Source organism: Gymnoscopelus braueri, assembly GCF_963280865.1.
Source record: "Gymnoscopelus braueri genome assembly, chromosome: 16".
NCBI classification, from domain to species: Eukaryota; Metazoa; Chordata; class Actinopteri; order Myctophiformes; family Myctophidae; genus Gymnoscopelus; species Gymnoscopelus braueri.
Window position 1 is genome coordinate 52,881,580 of NC_137616.1, and position 24,803 is coordinate 52,906,382.

Below are 24,803 nucleotides of genomic sequence, written 5' to 3' on the forward strand. Positions count from 1 at the left end.
GCTGAGCCCTCTCCTCTACTCCCTGTACACGTATGGCATAGCCACACATGTCTCCAACACCATCATAAAGTACGCGGGCCGTTGTTGACGGCCGAATCGTCAACAACGACGAGTCTGACTATAGAGAGGAGATCAACTCACTGGCACTCTGGTGCCGGGAGAACAACCTCTCTCTTAACGTCGACAAGACCAAAGAACTGATCGTGGACTTCAGGAGGCCGCGGAGAGACCATGCGCCCATCCTCATCGACGGTGCTGCAGTGGAAAGGGTCAGCGAGTTCAAGTTCCTCGGAGTACACATCGAGGAGGACCTCAAATGGGAGACGCACACCACACACGTGAGGAAAAAGGCTCAGCAGCGACTGTACTGGCTCCGCCGCTTGAAGAAGCTCGTAGTAGGACATCGCATCCTTAGGCTGTATTACAACAGTTCTGTTGAAGGCATCCTAACAGGCTGTGTCACGGCCTGGTACGGGAACTGCACTGCCCGAGAAAAGATCAGCCTACAGAGAGTAGTGCGATCGGCAGAGCGAATAATGGGAAGCGAGCTCCCAGCGCTCCAGGAACTGTACAAAAAGCGGTGCGTTGTCAAAGCCAAGCGCATCATCAAGGACAAGCACCACCCAAGTCACAGACTGTTCAAACCCCTACAACGACCGCGACCGGGCAAGGGGCTCTACCGCAGTATCAAGAGTTCCACCACCAGGCTCTGGTGCAGCTTTAATCCGGCTGCTGTCAGAATGCTGAATGAGGCATAGGCCTTGTTCAGCAGCCTGACAACAGGCGGTGCAGACTTTTCTGGCTCTTCCTGAACACACCTGTGGATTATACCAGGGACAATGACTTGGACTTAGCTCCCCCTCGGACACACCTGTGGACTACACCAGGTACAAATGACTTTTTGTTGCACTCCCTCATGGAGCTACTTGCGGATTACACTAGGGTCAGCCCACCCTAGATGGACACGCACTGACCTTTTGCACCTTAATCATGTATAACGCACTGACTTTTTTTGTCTTTTTTATTGTGCTCTTTTCCTCTAAGCACCTTAACGTCCATATGTATATCATGCACAGTATAAGTATAACATGCACAGTATACATACATTGCTGCTATGCTCAGGCACCTTAGTTTTTTATTATCCGTCATGACATATTTCATGTTGTATATGAAACATGAAATATATGACAATATGAAAAATGAAATATATGACAATATGAAACATGAAATATATGACAATATGAAACATGAAATATATGACAATATGAAACATAAATATACAGGTAAATGGTGCATTTATATCACACTTTTATCCCAAGCGCTTTACATAGATAGTGCATTACATTGACACACACACACACATGGTGGAGAAAACCATTCATCCATAACATTTTGCACACACATCACTCACTAGGCTGAGGAAGAAATGACACTAGATTTTTTTCTAATCAGCCTCATGGTGGCGCTATAACAGGCCGATTTGTGTTTTTACTTCTAACTGCACCGATCTGTGTAAAACGTTGTATGCGCACTCCCTAGAGGCCAAGGTAAAACCTTTGCCCTGCATTTTTCACATCTGCCTTTTATAGCGCCACCAGCAGGCCGACTTATGTACAACACATTTTTGGATATCAAGCCTTCAGATTTTGTCCAAACATCACACACATCGCTACACATGATCTCTCTAGTCATGTGATCATGATCTCTATAGTCATGTGATCATGATCTCTATAGTCATGTGATCATGATCTCTCTAGTCATGTGATCATGATCTCTATAGTCATGTGATCATGATCTCTGTCATGTGATCATGATCTCTCTAGTCATGTGATCATGATCTCTCTAGTCATGTGATCATGATCTCTATAGTCATGTGATCATGATCTCTATAGTCATGTGATCATGATCTCTCTAGTCATGTGATCATGATCTCTCTAGTCATGTGATCATGATCTCTATAGTCATGTGATCATGATCTCTATAGTCATGTGATCATGATCTCTATAGTCATGTGATCATGATCTCTATAGTCATGTGATCATGATCTCTGTCATGTGATCATGATCTCTATAGTCATGTGATCATGATCTCTCTAGTCATGTGATCATGATCTCTCTAGTCATGTGATCATGATCTCTATAGTCATGTGATCATGATCTCTATAGTCATGTGATCATGATCTCTATAGTCATGTGATCATGACGGATCTAATTGATTCTTCATGCTGACCCACAATATCCTACCTGACCTGGTGGAGAACTTTTCCTAATATCAACACTCAGCACTGACGTAATTACTCTCTCTCTTTCTCTCTCTTTCTCTCTCTCCCTCTCTTGTCAGCCGCTCTTTCTCACCCTCCCTTTATGTGTGCACACACACACACACACACACACACACCAGGGGCGTCAATCTGTCTTGAGGCTGGGGGGCGCGCGCGAGGGACCCCCCGCGAAGCGCGCGTGCGCGACATTTTTTTTTGCGGTTCTGGGCGGATTGGGTCCGTTTTTTTCACGGTTCTGGGCGGATTGGGTTCGTTTTTTTTCCAGTTTTTGGTTTATTTATTTTGGTTTTAGGGTTAGGATTAGGAGTTAGGTTAGGGTTATGTTATTTAATTCATATTTTTGCCTGATTTTACCAATTTATTATCTCAAAAAACAATTTCTGCCTAATAAAATATTCAAACAAAATGGGTTTATACTAATGTAAAAAAATTGGTTATATGGTGGATTTGGGAGGGTTCTTTCTTGGATTTTGGTTACTTTATTTTGGTTTTAGGGTTAGGTTAGGGTTTTGTTATTTTGCCTAATTTTACTGATATCAAAATACTATTTTAACATTCATTTTTTATTATTCTAAATGACTTGGGGATGAGTAGCCCTGATCACCTCAAGGCAAAACACAGGCCGAGGCACAGCCAACTGCCAAGTAGGAGTAATATACATTTTATTTTACCCACCACTGGCTGTTTCAAATAATGAGCAGAGCAGAGGAATTGAGCATCAACCATCTACGATTATCAATAGCTACTGTAAAGTATAACGAATAGAAGGTTCGGCACAGAGACGTGTGAGTTTTGTTCAGAACATGAAGTTTGCTTTATATTAACTTAGTAAACTTACTCATCACTGATGCAGCCGCACTTGGAGTTGGTTTGTTTCAGAGGATAGACAGACACTAATAACAAATATAATGCACCTGAGAAACTTTGGTCAACTTCATTATGTACTTGCATAATACATGGTCTTACCCAGTGGTGTAAAGTAACTAAGTACATTTACTTAAGTACTGTACTTAAGTAAAATTTTGAGTTTTTTGTACTTTACTTGAGTATTTACAATTTCCAATACTTTTACTTCTACTCCACTACATCTCAGAGGCAAATATTGTACTTTTACTCTACTACATTTATATGAAAACTTTAGTTACCAGTTACTTTTCAGCTATAAATTATGATATAATGTGATACATTAACCACTTTAACCCTATTTTATACCTAGGCTATTTGAAAATAGCCGATTTACAAGCTCACAACGCGTCACATCTCAACGCGTTGTGAGCTTGTAGACCTGCTATTTTCAAATATTTAGTACTTTTACTTTTGGTACTTTAAGTACATTTTGATGCCAATACTTTTGTACTTTTACTCAAGTACACTTTTAATTCTGGACTTTTACTTGTAACAGAGTATTTTTATATTGTAGTATTGGTACTTTTACTTAAGTAAAGAATTTGAGTACTTTTTCCACCACTGGTCTTACCTGATCGTAGTGTCACTCCTGTCAGTCCATTCTCCTAACATTATCAGAATGGCAGCTGCTAAATCCTTTGATCTCTGATGACCGTAACATTATCCACATCCTCCTCTTCAATACCTTTGGTTTTGGTCAAACTACCCCCCAACTTGGAAGCACCAGGAGGTTGTTTGTTTATAATTATACACTACGAATCCTTGGATTTGATGATAAACTCCCGTTTTCGTCGTTAGTTTGAGTCGGCGGGGGTCTATCACTCTGTTTCTTTTTCCTCGGTAGCTTTCACTGTTTTAAAATACTTGCTTAAATCTGCACACTTTGCAGCTAGCACAGATAGCTCTTGTATCCTCTCGTGTCTCGTTATGTTGTTGAGCTCTTTCCCCAAAACGTAAACAAACCCGGTGAAAAACCACATGGATGTTGCTGTGTGTCGGTACAATACAAAAACGCATCGTCCCAAAACACACTCGCCCCGGGTATATCTGGCGGCCTCGGCCGGCGAAAAAAATAGGGGTGAGTGTGTTTTGGGGCGAGTGTTTTCACCGTGCTCCTCTGAATTTCGAGAATGCGGCGCTGTGGACCAAACCATTTTGGGATTTACACGGGGGGGGGGGGATAAATTAGTGTTTATTAGTGCATGTCATGATTTCAAAAGCGGGTTCGGATTCTATTAACTTAAATTTAAAAAGTATTTTTTAATTATCCTAAATTACTTGGGGGGGGTCCCAGGTTCTCTGTGTGTGTGTGTGTGTGTGTGTGTGTGTGTGTGTGTGTGTGTGTGTGTGTGTGGGGGTGTGTGTGTGTGTGTGTGTGTGTGTGTGTGTGTGTGTGTGTGTGTGTGTGTGGAGCCATTTGAACCCAGAATGGAAGTCTCTCTATTGTTGGGCTTGTAGATCTGTTGTTTTGGAGCGGTAATAACATCAAGCATCATCATCAATGGTGATGCTTGATGTTAGTACCAGACCAAGATAACAGATCTACAAGCTCAACACATGGTGATGATAGTACCACACCAAAATAACAGATCTACAAGCTCAACACATGGTGATGTTAGTACCACACCAAAACAAAAGATCTACAAACCCAACACAGGGTGATGTTAGTACCACACCAAAACAACAGATCTACAAGCCCAACACAGATGTTAGTACCACACCAAAACAACAGATCTACAAGCTCAACACATGGTGATGTTAGTACTGCTCCAAAATAACAGATCTACAAGCTCAACACTTGGTGATGTTAGTACCACACCAAAATAACAGATCTACAAGCTCAACACATGGTGATGTTAGTACTGCTCCAAAATAACAGATCTACAAGCTCAACACATGGTGATGTTAGTACCACACCAAAATACCAGATCTACAAACCCAACACATGGTGATGTTAGTACCACACCAAAATAACAGATCTACAAGCCCAACACATGGTGATGTTAGTACCACACCAAAATAACAGATCTACAAACCCAACACATGGTGATGTTAGTACTGCACCAAAATAACAGATCTACAAGCCCAACACATGGTGATGTTAGTACCACACCAAAATAACAGATCTACAAGCCCAACACATGGTGATGTTAGTACCACACCAAAATAACAGATCTACAAGCTCAACACATGGTGATGTTAGTACCACACCAAAATAACAGATCTACAAGCTCAACATATGGTGATGTTAGTACTGCACCAAAATAACAGATCTACAAGCTCAACACATGGTGATGTTAGTAATGCACCAAAACAACAGATCTACAAGCCCAACACATGGTGATGTTAGTACCACACCAAAATAACAGATCTACAAGCTCAACACATGGTGTTAAGACCGGGAACGCATCTTGTGTTTCCATATTTTATACTAGGATATTCAAAAATAGCAGATCTACAAGCTCATATCGCGACTGCCACGCTATGAGCTTGTAGATCTGCTATATTTGCATACCCAAAGCATAACATAATGTATATTATTATTATAATAAACCCAAAGCATAACATAATGTATATTATTATTATAATAAACCCAAAGCATAACATAATGTATATTATTATTATAATAAACCCAAAGCATAACATAATGTATATTATTATTATAATAAACCCAAAGCATAACATAATGGTTGAAGTGGTTAAACAGAGGCGTTCCCGGTTTGAATTGTTTAAATGATGACTTTGGTCTGAAGGTACATTAGCCGGCCCTTTGGGTGTTTTAAAGGGATAGTTCACCCCCAAAATAACTTGTTTTCTATGGATTAATCACCCCATGGAGACGTGAATTCATGGATTTGTTTAGTTTTTTGTCTCATTCCTAAGACAATAATGTGCGGTGTGTCTCCTAACAGTCTGCTGGTCATCACATTATTGTCTTAGGAATGAGACAAACGGTTGTTTGGGGTGAACTATCCCTTTAATATCCTCTAATGTGGCCTCGTTCCTGCGTCTATGTAGACACGAATACATAGATAACATGGGTGTGTGTGTGCGTGTGTGTGTGTGTGTGTGTGTGTGTGTGTGTGTGTGTGTGTGTGTGTGTGGGGGTGTGTGTGTGTGTGTGTGTGTGTGTGTGTGTGTGTGAGTGTGTGTGTGTGTGTGTGTGTGTGTGTGTGTGTGTGTGTGTGTGTGTGTGTGTGTGTGTGTGTGTGTGTGTGTGTGTGTGTGTGTGTGTGTGTGTGTGTGTGTGTGTGTGTGTGTGTCATCCAATAACAAGCACCATAGTGTTTCAAAATCTGTGTGTGTGCAAACACATAGTGTTTCAAACACATGTGTTTCAAACACATAGTGTTTCAAATCTGTGGTGTGTGTGTGTGTGTGTGTGTGTGTGTGTGTGTGTGTGTGTGTGTGTGTGTGTGTGTGTGTGTGTGTGTGTGTGTGAATACATATATATATATATATATATATACATATAGTCGCCAAAAGAATGTTCCAATTAAGAGCATTTTAAAGGACTGTGTGACGTCTTTGATGTCACATTACTGTCAGTCAGCTTCTATTAGCCGTGTACCGGTCAACCTCGCTCTGCACCAACCGCCTTCTACTAGCCCTGCATCTGTCAACCCTTCTCTGCACCAACCGCCTCTCAGCTTCTATGTGGTCCTTCAGAAGAATAACAACAATAACTAGAAAAGGTGCTCCTCGGAGCACAGGTCTCCGCCAGGTCAGGTACGGTTATTGTGGCCTCCTGGTGGCGCTAAAATAGGCCAATGTGAAAAGGGTGCCATTTATTCTTAGGCCTTTCACGGCAACCGGACACTGCATTCATGATTTGAGGCATTTTGTTCAAAACGGACCAATCCTGCAAACGTTGGGTTAGGGCATTCCACAGGGTCGGGGCAGCAGAAGGAGAAAAGCCCCATCAGCCCCCAGGTGTGGTACTTCTTCAACCACTGATGTTAGGACCCAACAGGCATTCAGCACGGCCACCTTACTGTTATAGGACCCAACAGGCATTCAGCACCATAGATATAGAAACCAAGATACCTCATTGGCCTCTGCAGTTCATTGTAGCGACTGGTATCTCAATACAAGGCTCTTCCGCAGGGCTGTTTGACTACTGACCAATCACATCGCGTTGACTACTGGCCAATCACAGCGCGTCTAACTGACTAGTTGCTGTGCGGCTGCCTCTTAAGAAAAGACCCGCCCCACCTGCCTCTGATTGGCCTACCGAACGCCCCCTTCTGTGACGCACACAGAAGTTTCCAGCTTGCCCTGCTGAAGCGGAAGGAAGTGGAAGGCTAGCCCTGCGGAACAAGGAAGCGCGCCCGAGATACGAACGCTTCAGAGCCGAAGGAGGCGTCTACCTTTATATGTCTACTGTTATAGGACCCAACAGGCATTCAGCACGGCCACCTTACTGTTATATGACCCAACAGGCATTCAGCACGGCCACCTTGCTGTTATAGGACCCAACAGGCATTCAGCACGGCCACCTTACTGTTATAGGACCCAACAGGTATTCAGCACCATAGACATATAAAGGTAGACGCCTCATTCGGCTCTGAAGCGTCTGTATCTCAGGCGCGCTTCCTGCTTCCGCAGGGCTGCCGTGTGCGTCACACACGCGGAAGTTCGGTAGGCCAATCAGAGGCAGGTGGGGGCGGGTCTTTTTGTAACCCAGCTCTTAACCCAGCTCTTAACCCTTTGAGAGGCAGCAGCTGACAGCTGTGCGCAGCATCTAGTTAGTTGGAACTTGGCAAACTCCACACTCTATTTGTGAAATTCAAATAAGAGACTGGTCCTTTTTCATATCAAGGTCCATTATTTATTCAGCATTTGAGTCACGGAACACCGTTTGATAAGCTTTAGCCTCTCACACCCAAAACGTAGAATATGTTATCGTTCGATAAGCTGTTGTCAAAATAACAATTGTTTACGTTCTCTAATTGTGTACTTGTTTAGTAAGTAATGCAGATGTTTAACAATTTGACTCTTGACAGTGTGAAATGTTATACTCAAGATTTAAAGATCTATAAGGGTCCATTTGGTTATTATCAACTCTCCATCATTTAGCTGGGTACCACCTGGAACCCCCTCAATGACCACTGGTGGTTCCCGGACCACTGGTTGAGAACCATTGCACTGACAAGTCCCGGAAAAGACGCACTGTGATTGGCCAGTAGTCAACGCACTGTGAGCGCTGTGATTGGCCAGTAGTCACTTTGAGTGACAGGTTCCCTGCGGAAGACGGAAGAGCCGCCGTGTATTGCGATACAAGTCGCCCCAATGAACTGCAGAGGCCAATGAGGTATCTAGGTTTCTAATATCTATGTTCAGCACGGCCACCTTGCTGTTATAGGACCCAACAGGCATTCAGCACGGCCACCTTACTGTTATAGGACCCAACAGGCATTCAGCACGGACACCTTACTGTTATAGGAACCAACAGGCATTCAGCACGGCCACCTTGCTGTTATAGGACCCAACAGGCATTCAGCACGGCCACCTTACTGTTATAGGACCCAACAGGCATTCAGCACGGACACCTTACTGTTATAGGACCCAACAGGCATTCAGCACGGCCACCTTGCTGTTATAGGACCCAACAGGCATTCAGCACGGCCACCTTACTGTTATAGGACCCAACAGGCATTCAGCACGGCCACCTTACTGTTATAGGACCCAACAGGCATTCAGCACGGACACCTTACTGTTATAGGACCCAACAGGCATTCAGCACGGCCACCTTGCTGTTATAGGACCCAACAGGCATTCAGCACGGCCACCTTACTGTTATAGGACCCAACAGGCATTCAGCACGGACACCTTACTGTTATATGACCCAACAGGCATTCAGCACGGACACCTTAAAGTTCAATGTATGAACATCATTTAGACTCCATAGTATAACTGGTGTTTAATACTATAATATAATGTATAATAGTATAATATAATTCATAGTATAACTGTTGTTTAACAAAAACAAGCAACATGTCACGTCATGCACTGTTTATTCAGCTTAAGTCTTTAAGTATAAGTGTGTGTGTGCTTCTCTGTCTGTGTGATGACACTCACTCTCTCTCTCTCTCTCTCTCTCTGGGGTTAGTGGTTAAAAGAAGACCAATTAATTGAATACTTTGAGGACTCTAACAGGAGCCCTCATGGTACTTAACTATGCTCCTCATGGTACCACAGCACCACTAAGGCCTTAAAAAAAAGTCTCCAGACATCCTCTCAAAACAAACTGATCAGGCTACTGCTTGGCCTTACATCTATAATATATAATATAATATTTAATATATAATATAATATACCTTACATCTACAACTCATCTAACCCCTGTTCATTTTGCTAGGGTTGGATGGCTCAGGGTAGAGGACAGAGTACAGCAACTTGCTATGGGCCTGGTCTACAAGATACACCACAACATTAAGATACCCATGTACCTGTCAAAGTACTTCAACCTGGTCTACAAGATACACCATAACATTAAGATACCCATGTACCTGTCAAAGTACTTCAACATGGTCTACAAGATACACCACAACGTTAAGATACCCATGTACCTGTCAAAGTACTTCAACCTGGTCTACAAGATACACCACAACATTAAGATACCCATGTACCTGTCTAAATACTTCAACCTGGTGTACAAGATACACCACAACGTTAAGATACCCATGTACCTGTCAAAGTACTTCAACCTGGTCTACAAGATACACCACAACATTAAGATACCCATGTACCTGTCAAAGTACTTCAACATGGTCTACAAGATACACCACAACGTTAAGATACCCATGTACCTGTCAAAGTACTTCAACATGGTCTACAAGATACACCACAACGTTAAGATACCCATGTACCTGTCAAAGTACTTCAAAAACGTAAACGAAGTCCACAATCATAACACCAGAGGCAGCTCCACTGATCACGTCCAACCCAGATTTGGCACAAACAAGGGTCTGAATTCATTCTCCTGCTATAGAGACACACGGGGACTACAAATTTCACGCCCACTTTTGAGACAGCGCCGCTACTCGAGGTCCGTTAGAACGATGAACAGCAGCTGCCAATGCATTCCCTATGAGAGGATATGAAAGTTAGCCTACTTTTAACATTATCCTGCATTAACTGAAGACGATATTGATTTAAATAAAAATATGTTTCCAAATGTATGGAGTGTCTTTGTCAACATATCTTCTTGTTTTCTTAATACTTGATGTGTTTCACATTTAATTTGCCACTTTAACGAGTTACCCATAATGCTAACACAGCAGAGGGTAGACAGCAGACGGGCATTTCAGTGACATCACTGTCTTTACGAGTGCCGAGCGCCGACCAGTGGCGTACCCACTGTAGAGGCAGGAGAGGCGGTCGCCTGCCCAACTAAGATCTCGCCTCCCCTAAACAAAAAAAAAACCCGAAAATGTGTCATTGCGTGCTTAATGTCCTCAAAGTCACGCATCCAACAAGCTTTGAACTGAGCAGATTGGACCTTCTGTTCCAGAGATAATGACCAAAACCTATTGAAAACGGCCACTTTCGCCAGTTTTCTGGGTATTGAAAACCTCAAGGGATGCGTCCGTGACGTATATACCATGCGATCACTTAAACTCTAGATCTCCGATGCTAGCGATTTTGACATACTGATGGAGTATATTATAGTATATTGTGGGTAGTATATCGAGATGAAAGATATGGGACATTAAAAAGGACAAATTAAACAAATGGCACAGATTATTAGAACACAAAAAAAATCGCTACAGCCTCAGTAGTTAACCAGTGAAATGACGGTATTTTACAATGCCTCTCATAGAGATTGCATTGAGAGCTGCAGTTCATCGTTCTAACGGACCCCGAGTGTCAAAAGTGGGCGTGGATTTGTAGGCCTTCCGCTTCCGGCCGTGTGTCTCTATGCCACCAAAATGTGGAACCCCCTACCAAAAGTAGTCAAGGAGTGTAAAACCCTACTGTCCTTAAAAACTGCTCTAAAAGAGTACCTACAGGAGGCTGCAATTCTAAACTGGCCCCTGTAAAAGTCATAACCTAATTCCTAAAAACTGAATAACATTAAGTATTTACAGGGGTTGCCTGCACACTTTCTGGATGTGGGAAGTTTAATGATGTTATGGCTCCATCTAGCGGTGATGGTTTTTTGCAGATATCATTGTTTACTTTGTTCTAGATCTGCATTATATGAATGTATTTTATATTTTCTATCATTGAAATAGATCTCTATAGATCTAGACTTGACATGCAGTCATATGCAAAGGTTAAAAAGTAATGTAGATAATATGTTATTTTGACAGATGCTTGGTTCATTTGTTGACCTGGCATCCTATAGTTTACTGAGACACTACACTGTCTCTCTGTATTCTATGATCCTATAGTTTACTGAGACGCTACAATGTCTCTCTGTTTTCTATGATCCTATAGTTTACTGAGACACTACACTAGTCCCTGCTGAAAAAACCAGCTTAGACCAGCCTAAGCTGGACCAGCTGGTTTTAGCTGGTCTTGGTGGTTGACCACCTTAAGGTGTGTTTTGGACGTCCAAAACACACCTTAAGCTGGTCTTGGTGGTTGACCAGCTTAAGGTGGTAGGTTTTGCTGGTTTAAACTGGTAGCTGGTTTAAGCTGGTAGCTGGTATTTTTGATGGTTTAGCTGGTTTAAGCTGGTAGCTGGTATTTATGATGGTTTAGCTGGTTTAAGCTGGTAGCTGGTATTTTTTGATGGTTTAGCTGGTTTAAGCTGGTAGCTGGTATTTTTGATGGTTTAGCTGGTTTAAGCTGGTAGCTGGTATTTATGATGGTTTAGCTGGTTTAAGCTGGTAGCTGGTATTTATGATGGTTTAGCTGGTAGCTGGTTTAAGCTGCTATCTGGTATTTATGTGTATTCAGGTGTATTCTGGATATGCAGTGACCAACTTTGCTGGAGAGGATGCATGATCATGGTGAATTTCAGCCAGGTGCCCACAGCACGTGGTATATTTAAAAAACAGTAGCCTACAGTAGCCTATATAAAAGTGAGCAAAATCCACAAAGTCATAAATAATCATGTATCAATTTCATACATAACAATAATTTATTAAACACTTATAAAAAACCCTCAAAAACAACATTTAAATAACAAATAAATGTATAAATAAACACATAAATACATGAACTTCAACCTGAGGAACACACTAACACACACACAGTGTTCAAATGACTGGAAAAGAGTGAGAGAATATGAAAAATCGGACAGATCCGTCTTGATTACATGACTATGGAGATACTGTATACCGATGTGTGTGATGTTTGGAAAACATCTGTAAAGTTGCAGCCAAAAATGTGTCTTGCAAAAATCGGCCTGCTGGTGGCGCTATAAAGCATTACCCCCATATCAACCCCCCCCTACACAGACACACAATTTCTTGTCCTTTCTATTGATGTCCTGGCCATGGTCCATGGCCTTCCTCTTTGTGAGAATGTTCTGCCCCTGCAGCCACCAATGGAAACAGTCTGAAAGAAAACAAACAAGAACCCCCAACAATAAAACAAATATAATTAGCAATATACTGCATGGGGTGAGTTAAATGAATTGTGATGTTTTGAGAAAAACTTAAAGTAACTTAAACTTCACCCATTTTCAACCTTATCTTCATATAACTAACTGATCCTCGCTAATGTTCATTATACAATGGCACCATTTCTGTCTACTCGTTCTGCCACTCATTGGTGGAATGTGGACAGTTCAGAAACCTGCCTACCAGTGACATCACCAATGGAGATTCCAAGCTAATAGAAACTACAGTGTGTCTCTACCTGGAAAGTTTGCATGCAGAAGTAGAAGCCATTGTTCTTGCATTAATAATGAACAAATAAAGTTGTTCTAAATGACCAAACCTGCCTACCGATGATGTCAAAGGTAGGCAGGTTTCTAAACTGTCCACGACCTATCAACGAAACACAGAGTGAGTAGACATAAATGGTGCCATCTTAAAATGTGTATTAGTGAGGACCAATTATATGAAGATGAGTTGAAAATGGGGTGAAGTGTTTTTTTAACCCCGTGTTTCAGTTCAGTTAGAAAACATGCATTTGAATGAAAAAGGTGGGTGGACAGTGGGCAGGCAATAAGTCAGATGGCTACAATGGACAACAACAATTTGGGGGAAAAGCTACCCCTGTCAAACATGCATGTAGGGCTGCCACTACCAATTATTCTACTTGCGATTATTCTATTGATTACTTTTTTGATCTACAAGCTCACAACACGTCCAACGAGTTGCAAGCTTGTAGATCGGCATTTCTTTCAGCCATAAAATCGATTTTATTACAATAGAGTATTTTCTTTTATGATTGATTAATAAGCTTAATATAATCTCTTTTCCAGAAGGTGACATTCCCGTTTCCCGATCAGTTTTTCATAGCTTCATTTGATTGGCTACAACCAACATCTCCATAATGTGTTTCTGGTTGAAACAGTATGCTGCTGAGACAACCAAATGAAGGTATGAAAAACTGAACAGGTAACGCTAACGGGAATTCCACCTTCTGGAAAAGAGAACTACAGTCATGCACAGAGCAGATTGAATTATGAGATCAAGTCATAATGAACCCCCCCACCCCTCAGTAAACATACCTCTTCTGAGTCCTGCGGTCAGGGGGGTTTGGCCTCCCCCTTGCTAGTGGGGCATTCTTTGTAAGGCTCCTGCATGGTCTTCAGGGTTGTTGTCCCCCAAATGGCAACAGCAAGCTCCTTCATGAACAGGGAGTCCTTGGTGTTTGCTGCCACCATCTTCCAGATCTCCTTTTCGAGCCACACACCAGAGCCAATGTGGACCTCAAACAGAAGAAAACAACACATGTTTTAGAAATTAAAAAACATTTTACCATGACATTTCAGACTCATTTTTGACAAAAGCAGGCCCACTTCAAACAGAATTTACTGTAAAGAAATTACATTTTCAAGGACCCCCAAATGTGGACCCATTTAGAAAAGAGTTGGTGCCATGGACCTCCAATAGAGAAGATGTTAATTGTTGGATTACATTTAGTACAGAATTCTACAACTGTCTATACTGTAGGTGGGGAGAGTTGAAGTAATTCTTATACAGTACATTGTCATTGGATTACATTCTAGCTGGTAAAATAGTAGTGAAATTAACCTTTTCCACCCGGCATCCCTATTTTGTTCATGCCATAGGCAAAACTGTTCAAAAATAGTTCAAAAATAGCAAAACATAGCTGATCTACAAGCTCACGATGCATCATGACACGTTGCCTATTTTTGAAATGATAACTGTTTCTTATTTAGCTGGGGACACTGTGGAACCCCACTTTTAAGAACCACTGTCCTACACAGTATGTTTCTTCAATACCTTGTCACCGTTGCCGTCAAACATCCCAGGTGTCGATGCCAAATCGTCTGACTCGGGGGAAGAGGAAACGGAGGAAGTTGCAACTGAAAATGTAGAGAATCATATTTAAGCTCCTTTTGGCAGTATCACAGTACTTATATTGTACACATTGTCACCATTTTCCGTAGAACAGTATCACTGTCTAAACACACCTATGCTGTCACTGGTTTGCTTATCTGCAGCAGGGATGTCAGGCTTTGCTGCAGAGCTATATTGGGGCCCTTCCTCCAGTTTCTGTTTTGCAATCTCTAATTTGTTGCATCTTAAAGCATGAACAGGGTACGGAAAAATAAAAAATAAAAACTGAATTGATGTATGCCTTAGTAGGATACCAGTTTAATAATGAGCCTAGCATCTGTCCACTCCATTTAACATGCTTTCTATATAATGTTTTTTAACATTTGTGGTCAAGATCTAAGTAAAAAAGAACATGAGAACAAATAACCAACATATCGATATATACAAAAAGAGAAGAGCAAACTCATGCAACTGTTTCGTTAACATTAGTCATTGCTTACTTAGTTTTAAGATGCTGTAGGTCCAGCTCCAACTCTTTGGCCTTCTTCTGGGTATGACTGTACTTGACATTTCGTCGTGGATAGCTTGGGGAACAACAGCATCTCCACCGTATTCAGACCAGTCAGAGTCTAAAGGTAGTGCAAGTAATATATTTTGGATAAAACAAGATGTTTTTTGTTAGAAAGTTAAAGTGGAATAAAATGTAATTTTATGCAACCTGTATCGTAGAGTATATTAATACAATATAACTTATACAATCTGTATGTTAGAGTATGTTAATACAAATAATACAATATAACTTATATAATTGGGGTGGTTGTATTTAGTCTCCCTGCTCTTCTATTGAGACATTTAGATAGTGTCAAAGGTCATGTCTCACCTAGACACAGGATCTGACATGAATTTTGATCTGATGGTCAAGATTCAATGTATCACCTGAGCAAGCAGGCAGGCTCTATTAGCTCAATGGTAAAAGGTTACAGCACTACAGCTCAGGAAACCGGGTTCAAATCCGGGGTAGAAGAGGAAAGTTACATAGTGCAGCTTTAACCCATTAAGACCTGGGGCCGATTCTAAAAATGCTCTCTAAATCCTAAAATTTTTTTGAACATAAAAGGAAAAAGATTTGAGGTACAAATGTTCACTTTAAAACATATATATTCAAAGATTTTCAAAAATAGCAGATCTACATGCTCATAGCGCGCCACTCGGTGTCGCGCTATGAGCTTGTAGATCTGCTATTTTTGAAGCCAAAGGTCTAGCCAAAGAAATCAAAACAATTACACAGATGCGTTCCTGGTCTAAATGGGTTCAAATTTTGTATGCCCACTTCTTTGTGTCATCACTTCCAATTGTAACTTATTTATCCTGTATCCTGTATGAGTTCTGATTGGTTAAATTTGGTATTCCTGGAAATGCATTTTCGGCTTACTAAAGAGGTGGAGAGTCTGGGAGACCCCTGTTACTGAACAAGCAATGATTACTTTAACATTTAACAAAACAATATCACTTTACCTTCAAACTGTTTTCTTCTCTTTGTGGGAGGGGGGGGGGGGGCATAACACATAATGGTTCTCTCTTCCTTTTTCTCTTTTAGTAGGGCTGCAAACCATTCATTTTGGCCACTGCAGCCAAAGAAATGTGTAATAATAACACACACACACACACACACACACACACACACACACACACACACACACACACACACACACACACACACACAGACAGACAGACAGACAGACAGACAGACAGACAAGGGAATCATTAATGTTCAGAGTTCACGGGATATTAAAACACTCTGTAGCTTCATCACTGAAAGCGTGTGTCCACACACACACACACACACACACACACACACACACACACACACACACACACACAGACGTCATATTCTGAATTTAGTTTTGAGCGGCACACAGGCAAGCAGTAGTGGCCTATAGTATAAATTATATTGTATATTCCCACTATAATTTATTGTAATTATTGTCATAATCCCTTTATCAAGACAAATTAAATAACTAAATGTGTAGAGTTGGGTCATGACATGAGTCACTTGTGATTGACTTCGAACACAGCAGCCTACGCACTTAATTATCAATACAGTAATAGTAGGCTAAAACGCCTACATAAATAGTATTTCTGTGTGTCAACACTCACCTAAAATGTCCGCCGCTTCTTTTTCTTTCTTTTATCTTCTCTGAAGCCGGTTTATAATTATTTTTGATGAATCCAAAGCAACGCAATAAACTTTCTACTGAAGTGAGAGCTGCAGCTCGACTCAGACAGCATTAATTCTCCCCGCGTATCGCGAGCATAGAGTTCAAGGGTCACGAGCCTGCTGAGACAGTGTTGCCAGATTTTGTGAGAGAAATAAGCAGCCAGGTCTGTGAAAAAAATTAAGCCCAAAAGAAGCTACATTTAAACCTATTTGAAAATAGCCGATCTACAAGCTCACAGTGCGTCGCATTTGCAACACATTGTGAGCTTGTAGATCTGCTATTTTCAAAAATAATAAGTGAAATATTTCACTAATATTTACAAGCAACTTTACAGAAAAACAAGCCCAAAGTCACTTATAATAAGCAGATATGGCAACACTGCTCAGGGCCCATAAAGGGCCCGCTTCTCTGTAAAAACAGATGTACAAGCTCACAACACGTCAAATTGCGACAAGATGTAGATCTGTAGATCTGTTCATTTTGGTAACCATAGCAAAAAAAAGTGTTATTTAGAATCAAACTAGCATATTATTTGCCAATTGCGAAATTAAGTAAATAAGTTTGGATGAATGTTGTCATGATAATAATAATACATTATTATTATTATTATTATTATTATTATTATTATTATTATTATTATTATTATTATTATTATTATTATTAAATATAATATTTATGTCACATCACAAGAAAGGGACAAGAAATGTAAAGTAAAATACAATGCAATACAATACAATACAATACAATACAATACAATACAATACAATACAATAAAATATACTGTATATACTGGGGGGGGGGGGCAATTGTAACAGAAGAAAATCTTCACAGTCTAATGGCAGGTATGATGTCTCCCCGGGATCCAAACTAGTTAAAATAGCAGATCTGCAAGCTCACAACGCTTGTAGATCTGCTATTTTCACTGCATGCTTTTTTTTATTAATTGATGGAATTTCTTAGATTTTGTATTTATTTGTTTTTTTATTGATGAAGATTTTAGATTTTTGGGTGGGAAATGTTTTGAAATAATATAGTAATATATTTTTGTAGGAAACAAAAAAAGGGATCTTTCCTCGTGATGTGTACATGACCCACAAGCCACAAATGGGACGTCCCAAAATAATCATATTTGAACTGGGGACCCCCCACCCTTAAAGCACTTGGAATGTAGGAGTTGATGCATTACGTTTAGTTTGACTCTATTGTGAAAATAGCAGATCTTCAAGCTCACAACGCCTCGCAAGGAAGGTGTTGTGAGCTTGTAGATCTGCTATTTTTAAAATGTTTTCTTATATTATTATTATTGTTAGACAATTTGGCCAATGTTTGACATTTTTTTATAGTATAGTTTGTTGATTACTTTTGATGCAGTAAATGGTGGTTTTTTTTTAGGTACTAAAAAGGTCTTAAAGGTCCTTAAATTATCACTTCACTGTCATCTGGGTGGGGACCACCCCCAAATCACGTGGGGACCCCCCTGGGAGTGCCGATCCACATGTTGGATCGGGATCTAACCAAACTTGACCAGCTGCTAAGCTGGTCTTTGCTGGTCTGTCCAGTGTCCAGCCATCTGACCAGCTAAGTCTAGCTGGTAAGCTGGTCTTTGCTGGGCAGTCCACCCATTTGACCAGCAAAGACCAGCTACCAGCTTGGCTTTGCTGGTCAGTCCAGCCAGCCAGCTGGCTGACCAGCAAAGACCAGCAGAATCCAGCTTAGTGACCAGCTAACCAACTACACTGGCAAACCAGCCTGACCAGCCTGACCAGCTTGTCCAGCCTGGTATGCCATCTAAACCAGCTTAAGACCAGCTAAGACCAGCTAATACCAGCTAAAACCAGCTAAAACCAGCAACCACCATAAGCTGGTCTGTGCTGGTTTTTTCAGCAGGGCTGTCTCTGTATTCTATGATCCTATAGTTTACTGAGACACTAGGCCTACACTGTCTCTCAGTATTCTATGATCCTATAGCTTACTGAGACACTACACTGTCTCTGTATTCTATGATCCTATAGTTTACTGAGACACTACACTGTCTCTCTGTATTCTATGATCCTATAGCTTACTGAGACACTACACTGTCTCTGTATTCTATGATCCTATAGTTTACTGAGACACTACACTGTCTCTGTAATCTATGATCATATAGTTTACTGAGACACTACACTGTCTCTCTGTATTCTATGATCCTATAGTTTACTGAGACACTACACTGTCTCTATGATCCTATAGTTTACTGAGACACTACACTGTCTCTGTATTCTATGATCCTATAGTTTACTGAGACACTACACCGTCTCTGTATTCTATGATCCTATAGTTTACTGAGACACTACACTGTCTCTCTGTATTCTATGATCCTATAGTTTACTGAGACACTACACTGTCTCTGTATTCTATGATCCTATAGTTTACTGAGACACTACACCGTCTCTGTATTCTATGATCCTATAGTTTACTGAGACACTACACTGTCTCTGTATTCTATGATCCTATAGTTTACTGAGACAGTACACTGTTCTCTCTACATTCTTTGTATGTGTTTATCTTGTTTATTGTAAGTTATATATATTACATTGTTATATCATTATTATATATTTGTATGTATGTGTTCACCTTGTTTATTGTAAGTTATTTCATATTATATATATATATATATATATATATATATATATATATATATATATATATATATATATATATATATATATATATATATATATATATATATATATATATATATATATACTGATAATCATAAATAAAATAAATAACATGTTGCTGTTCTTTCATGTCATCAATACACATTCCATCACAAATACCAATAACCACAACTTCACAACAGGATTATATTGGTACATTTCAACTGAGTGTATTGTCATCCATGTATCATTATGTGAAATGACAGCATATACATGACTTTATTTTACTGGATTTGTAGACTTTAATTTGTGTTAAATATGATTTTGCCAGATTTTGGTAAATGGACCCTTACAGGTCTGTAACTCTGAGAGTGTACACATGGAACCAAATGGACCCTTACAGGTCTGTAACTCTGAGAGTGTACACATGGAACCAAATGGACCCTTACAGGTCTGTAACTCTGAGAGTGTACACATATTTGGGATCTCTCAGGTCTTTCTGTCTCTAAAATCACAACTAAACATTTATTTTTAATAATAATAATTATCTGGAACAAACTCCCTGAAAAGGGAGTGTGATCCGGTCTACAGCCCGCCTACGGTGTCCGGTCATTTACACGCACACATACATGCAGGAAACGTTTCCGTATCCGCTCTGGACTCAGCAACGGTCTGTCGGTAAAGATGCAGAAACCTGGAGCCACCAGGGGGCAATGTGAGGACTTCAGCTTCCACTCCCAGTGGCACCGGAACAAGAATATAACACCCGAAAGTATTTTTGTTGGTCTAAAAACAACAACAACAGCGTTTGTTTGTGTTCCGTTAATAAAGTTGTTAAAGTTGAAGCTCGTTATTTTATCATCTGATGATACAGTGTGTGATCTGATAAATATTACATTACATTACATTACATTACATTACATTATAATTATATTACATTACATTATAATTATAATTATTATTAATACATTAATACACCTTATCACTGAGACACATGTTCTTAAGAATATTATATTATATTATATTATATTATTTTAATATATTTTATCATCTGATGATACAGTGTGTGATCGGATACATATTACATTACATTACATTATAATTATATTACATTACATTATAATTATAATTATTATTAATACATCTTATCACTGAGACACATGTAAGAATATTATATTATATTATATTATATTATATTACATTACATTACATTACATTACATTACATTAACACCTTTTCATATATACTTTATCACTGAGACACATGTAATAATATTATGTTATATTATTTTAATATACTTTATCATATTAGCCTTAGATAAAGACTGTCATTGATGTATTTTATCGATTTTGATTTTTTTTTATCTCTACGATAATAATAATAATAATAATAATAATAATAATAATAATAATAATAATAATAATAATAATATAAACATGAATTTAATCCATGTTTGAATAAGGCTGTAACATAACAAAGTGAAGGGTGAGGACTTTCACAAGGCGCTGTATATATATATTGTTATTGTCAACACAGTGAGTGTATAATATGTTATATTCAGTATTATATATTGTTATATTGATATTTCACAGCTTTCTCATTCACTCCAATGCATTCCACTGAACTCTCTCATTCACTGCATGCATTCCACCTCTAGGCCGCAGTCTGGCTCCATGGATAGACCTATAGATCTATGGGCTGGATAATGACGTAGATGACCGGACCTTCCTTGTATATACCTTGTTTCAAACAAGGAAGTGATTTCATCAGGAAGAGACGCGCCTTGTTTTTAAACTTTATAATCCAGTATATTTAGTGTTTCTACATGTTAAAACATGACTTTAATCTCTGTGTTTAAACTTTATAATCCAGTATAAGTTTAGTGTTTCTACATGTGTAAACATGACTTTAATCTCTGTGTTTAAACTATAAAGCCAGTATTGTTTTTAAACTTATAGAAACTTATAGAGAGACTAGTTAACTTTACATTGAACAACCAACTGTAAACTACACTCTGTGACCTGCTGACTGATGGTAAGAAAACTATGAATATAATGTATGTATATATATATATATATATATATATATATATATATATATATATATATATATATATATATATATATATAATATAATATAATATATCTTATGAAGAGGTTTTATTGCTCATTATGAGTGTAAGGCCTGTGTGTGTGTGTGTGTGTGTGTGTGTGTGTGTGTGTGTGTGTGTGTGTGTGTGTGTGTGTGTGTGTGTGTGTGTGTGTGTGTGTGTGTGTGTGTGTGTGTGTGTGTGTGTGTGTGTGTGTGTTGTGGCATGCAACAGTGTAAGAAAGTGGGTCTGTCCCATAGCTGGAGGGGCTTTACCATGCCTATGGATTATAAACGTTCATATTAATGATATGAAACCATGCTGTGTGACTTAACCAATGCACTGTATACACGTTGGAAGTGTGTTCTTTTTTAAATTATGAAGCATTAGGTGAGTAGTGGTTATTAATGATCTCATTATGCTGGCTAAAGTGCTCCTCCTCCTACTCTGAGTGTGTAAAGACAAACGTCAGCAAAACTGTTGCTTTGATTTAACAACTTTTCTGTCATCTTTGGCTTTGTGTGTGTGTGTGTGTGTGTGTGTGTGTGTGTGGGCGTGGGCGTGTGCGTGTGCGTACTTGCTGTGTTTGAATGAAGTACAGTAGTTAATGTCATCTTTTGCTCTGTCTGTCTGTAGTAACAAGATAGGTGGGCACTACGGACATCTGGGCACCTCAATGTAAAATTGGCTATTTTGTTCAAACTGTAAAAAATAAATGGTATAAAGCAGGGCTTCAACGTTTTTCAGAATTACCCCTTAGCTGAGAGAGAGATGAAGCAGGGACCCCTTAGCTGAGAGAGAGATGAAGCAGGGACCCCTTAGCTGAGAGAGAGATGAAGCAGGGACCCCTTAGCTGAGAGAGAGATGAAGCAGGGACCCCTTAGCTGAGAGAGAGATGAAGCAGGGACCCCTTAGCTGAGAGAGAGATGAAGCAGGGACCCCTTAGCTGAGAGAGAGATGAAGCAGGGACCCCCTTAGCTGAGAGACAGATGAAGCAGGCACCCCTTAGCTGAGACAGATGAAGCAGGGACCCCTTAGCTGAGAGAGAGATGAAGCAGGGACCCCTTAGCTGAGACAGATGAAGCAGGGACCCCTTAGCTGAGAGAGAGATGAAGCAGGGACCCCTTAGCTGAGAGAGAGATGAAGCAGGGACCCCTTAGCAGAGAGACAGATGAAGCAGGGACCCCTTAACTGAGAGAGAGATGAAGCAGGGACCCCTTAGCTGAGAGAGAGATGAAGCAGGGACCCCTTAGCTGAGAGAGAGAGATGAAGCAGGGACCCCTACATGTGAGAGAGATGAAGCAGGGACCCCTTAGCTGAGAGAGAGATGAAGCAGGGACCCCTTAGCTGAGAGAGAGATGAAGCAGGGACCCCTTAGCTGAGAGAGAGATGAAGCAGGGACCCCTTAGCAGAGAGACAGATGAAGCAGGGACACCTTAGCAGAGAGACAGATGAAGCAGGGACACCTTAGCTGAGAGAGAGATGAAGCAGGACCCCTTAGCTGAGAGAGAGATGAAGCAGGGACCCTCCTAGTTGAGAGAAAGATGAAGCAGGGACCCCTTAGCTGAGAGAGAGATGAAGCAGGGACCCCTTAGCTGAGAGAGAGATGAAGCAGGGACCCCTTAGCTGAGAGAGAGATGAAGCAGGGACCCCTTAGCTGAGAGAGAGATGAAGCAGGGACCCCTTAGCTGAGAGAGAGATGAAGCAGGGACCCCTTAGCTGAGAGAGAGATGAAGCAGGGACCCCTTAGCTGAGAGAGAGATGAAGCAGGGACCCCCTTAGCTGAGAGACAGATGAAGCAGGCACCCCTTAGCTGAGACAGATGAAGCAGGGACCCCTTAGCTGAGAGAGAGATGAAGCAGGGACCCCTTAGCTGAGACAGATGAAGCAGGGACCCCTTAGCTGAGAGAGAGATGAAGCAGGGACCCCTTAGCTGAGAGAGAGATGAAGCAGGGACCCCTTAGCAGAGAGACAGATGAAGCAGGGACCCCTTAACTGAGAGAGAGATGAAGCAGGGACCCCTTAGCTGAGAGAGAGATGAAGCAGGGACCCCTTAGCTGAGAGAGAGAGATGAAGCAGGGACCCCTACATGTGAGAGAGATGAAGCAGGGACCCCTTAGCTGAGAGAGAGATGAAGCAGGGACCCCTTAGCTGAGAGAGAGATGAAGCAGGGACCCCTTAGCTGAGAGAGAGATGAAGCAGGGACCCCTTAGCAGAGAGACAGATGAAGCAGGGACACCTTAGCAGAGAGACAGATGAAGCAGGGACACCTTAGCTGAGAGAGAGATGAAGCAGGACCCCTTAGCTGAGAGAGAGATGAAGCAGGGACCCTCCTAGCTGAGAGAAAGATGAAGCAGGGACCCCTTAGCTGAGAGAGAGATGAAGCAGGGACCCCTTAGCTGAGAGAGAGATGAAGCAGGGACCCCTTAGCTGAGAGAGAGATGAAGCAGGGACTCCTTAGCTGAGAGAGAGAGATGAAGCAGGGACCCCTTAGCTGAGAGAGAGATGAAGCAGGGACCCCTTAGCTGAGAGAGAGATGAAGCAGGGACCCCTTAGCTGAGAGAGAGATGAAGCAGGGACCCCTTAGCTGAGAGAGAGATGAAGCAGGGACCCCTTAGCTGAGAGAGAGATGAAGCAGGGACCCCTTAGCTGAGAGAGAGATGAAGCAGGGACCCCTTAGCTGAGAGAGAGATGAAGCAGGGACTCCTTAGCTGAGAGAGAGAGATGAAGCAGGGACCCCTTAGCTGAGAGAGAGATGAAGCAGGGACCCCTTAGCTGAGAGAGAGATGAAGCAGGGACCCCTTAGCTGAGAGAGAGATGAAGCAGGGACCCCTTAGCTGAGAGAGAGATGAAGCAGGGACCCCTTAACTGAGAGAGAGATGAAGCAGGGACCCCTTAGCTGAGAGAGAGATGAAGCAGGGACCCCTTAGCTGAGAGAGAGATGAAGCAGGGACCCCTTAGCTGAGAGAGAGATGAAGCAGGGACCCCTTAGCTGAGAGAGAGATGAAGCAGGGACCCCTTAGCTGAGAGAGAGATGAAGCAGGGACCCCTTAGCTGAGAGAGAGATGAAGCAGGGACCCCTTAGCTGAGAGAGAGAGATGAAGCAGGGACCCCTTAGCAGAGAGAGATGAAGCAGGGACCCCTTAGCAGAGAGAGATGAAGCAGGGACCCCTTAGCTGAGAGAGATGAAGCAGGGACCCCTTAGCAGAGAGAGATGAAGCAGGGACCCCTTAGCAG

The 24,803-nt window shown here is 41.1% G+C and overlaps 2 protein-coding genes across 2 annotated transcripts in view; one reads left to right on the top strand and one right to left on the bottom strand.

Annotated features, from left to right (window-relative positions):
* Positions 1-12,258: 12,258 nt before the first annotated feature.
* On the bottom strand, positions 12,259-16,907 carry LOC308103200 (uncharacterized protein). The gene is made up of 6 exons (XM_080453096.1): positions 16,777-16,907; positions 16,135-16,244; positions 15,120-15,248; positions 14,563-14,645; positions 13,824-14,024; positions 12,259-12,700 (listed from the first exon to the last, which is right to left on the bottom strand). The coding sequence occupies exons 2-5, from the start codon at positions 16,184-16,186 to the stop codon at positions 13,842-13,844; spliced, it is 447 nt and encodes a 148-aa protein (XP_080309222.1). The 5' UTR covers positions 16,187-16,244; positions 16,777-16,907; the 3' UTR covers positions 12,259-12,700; positions 13,824-13,841.
* Positions 16,908-21,350: 4,443 nt separating this feature from the next.
* LOC308103084 (uncharacterized protein) overlaps positions 21,351-24,803 on the top strand; it is a gene marked incomplete at its 3' end in the record, with an annotated part of 45,741 nt that continues 42,288 nt past the window's right edge. The window contains exon 1 of the mRNA XM_080452933.1: positions 21,351-21,511. The remainder of the gene's footprint in view (positions 21,512-24,803) is intronic.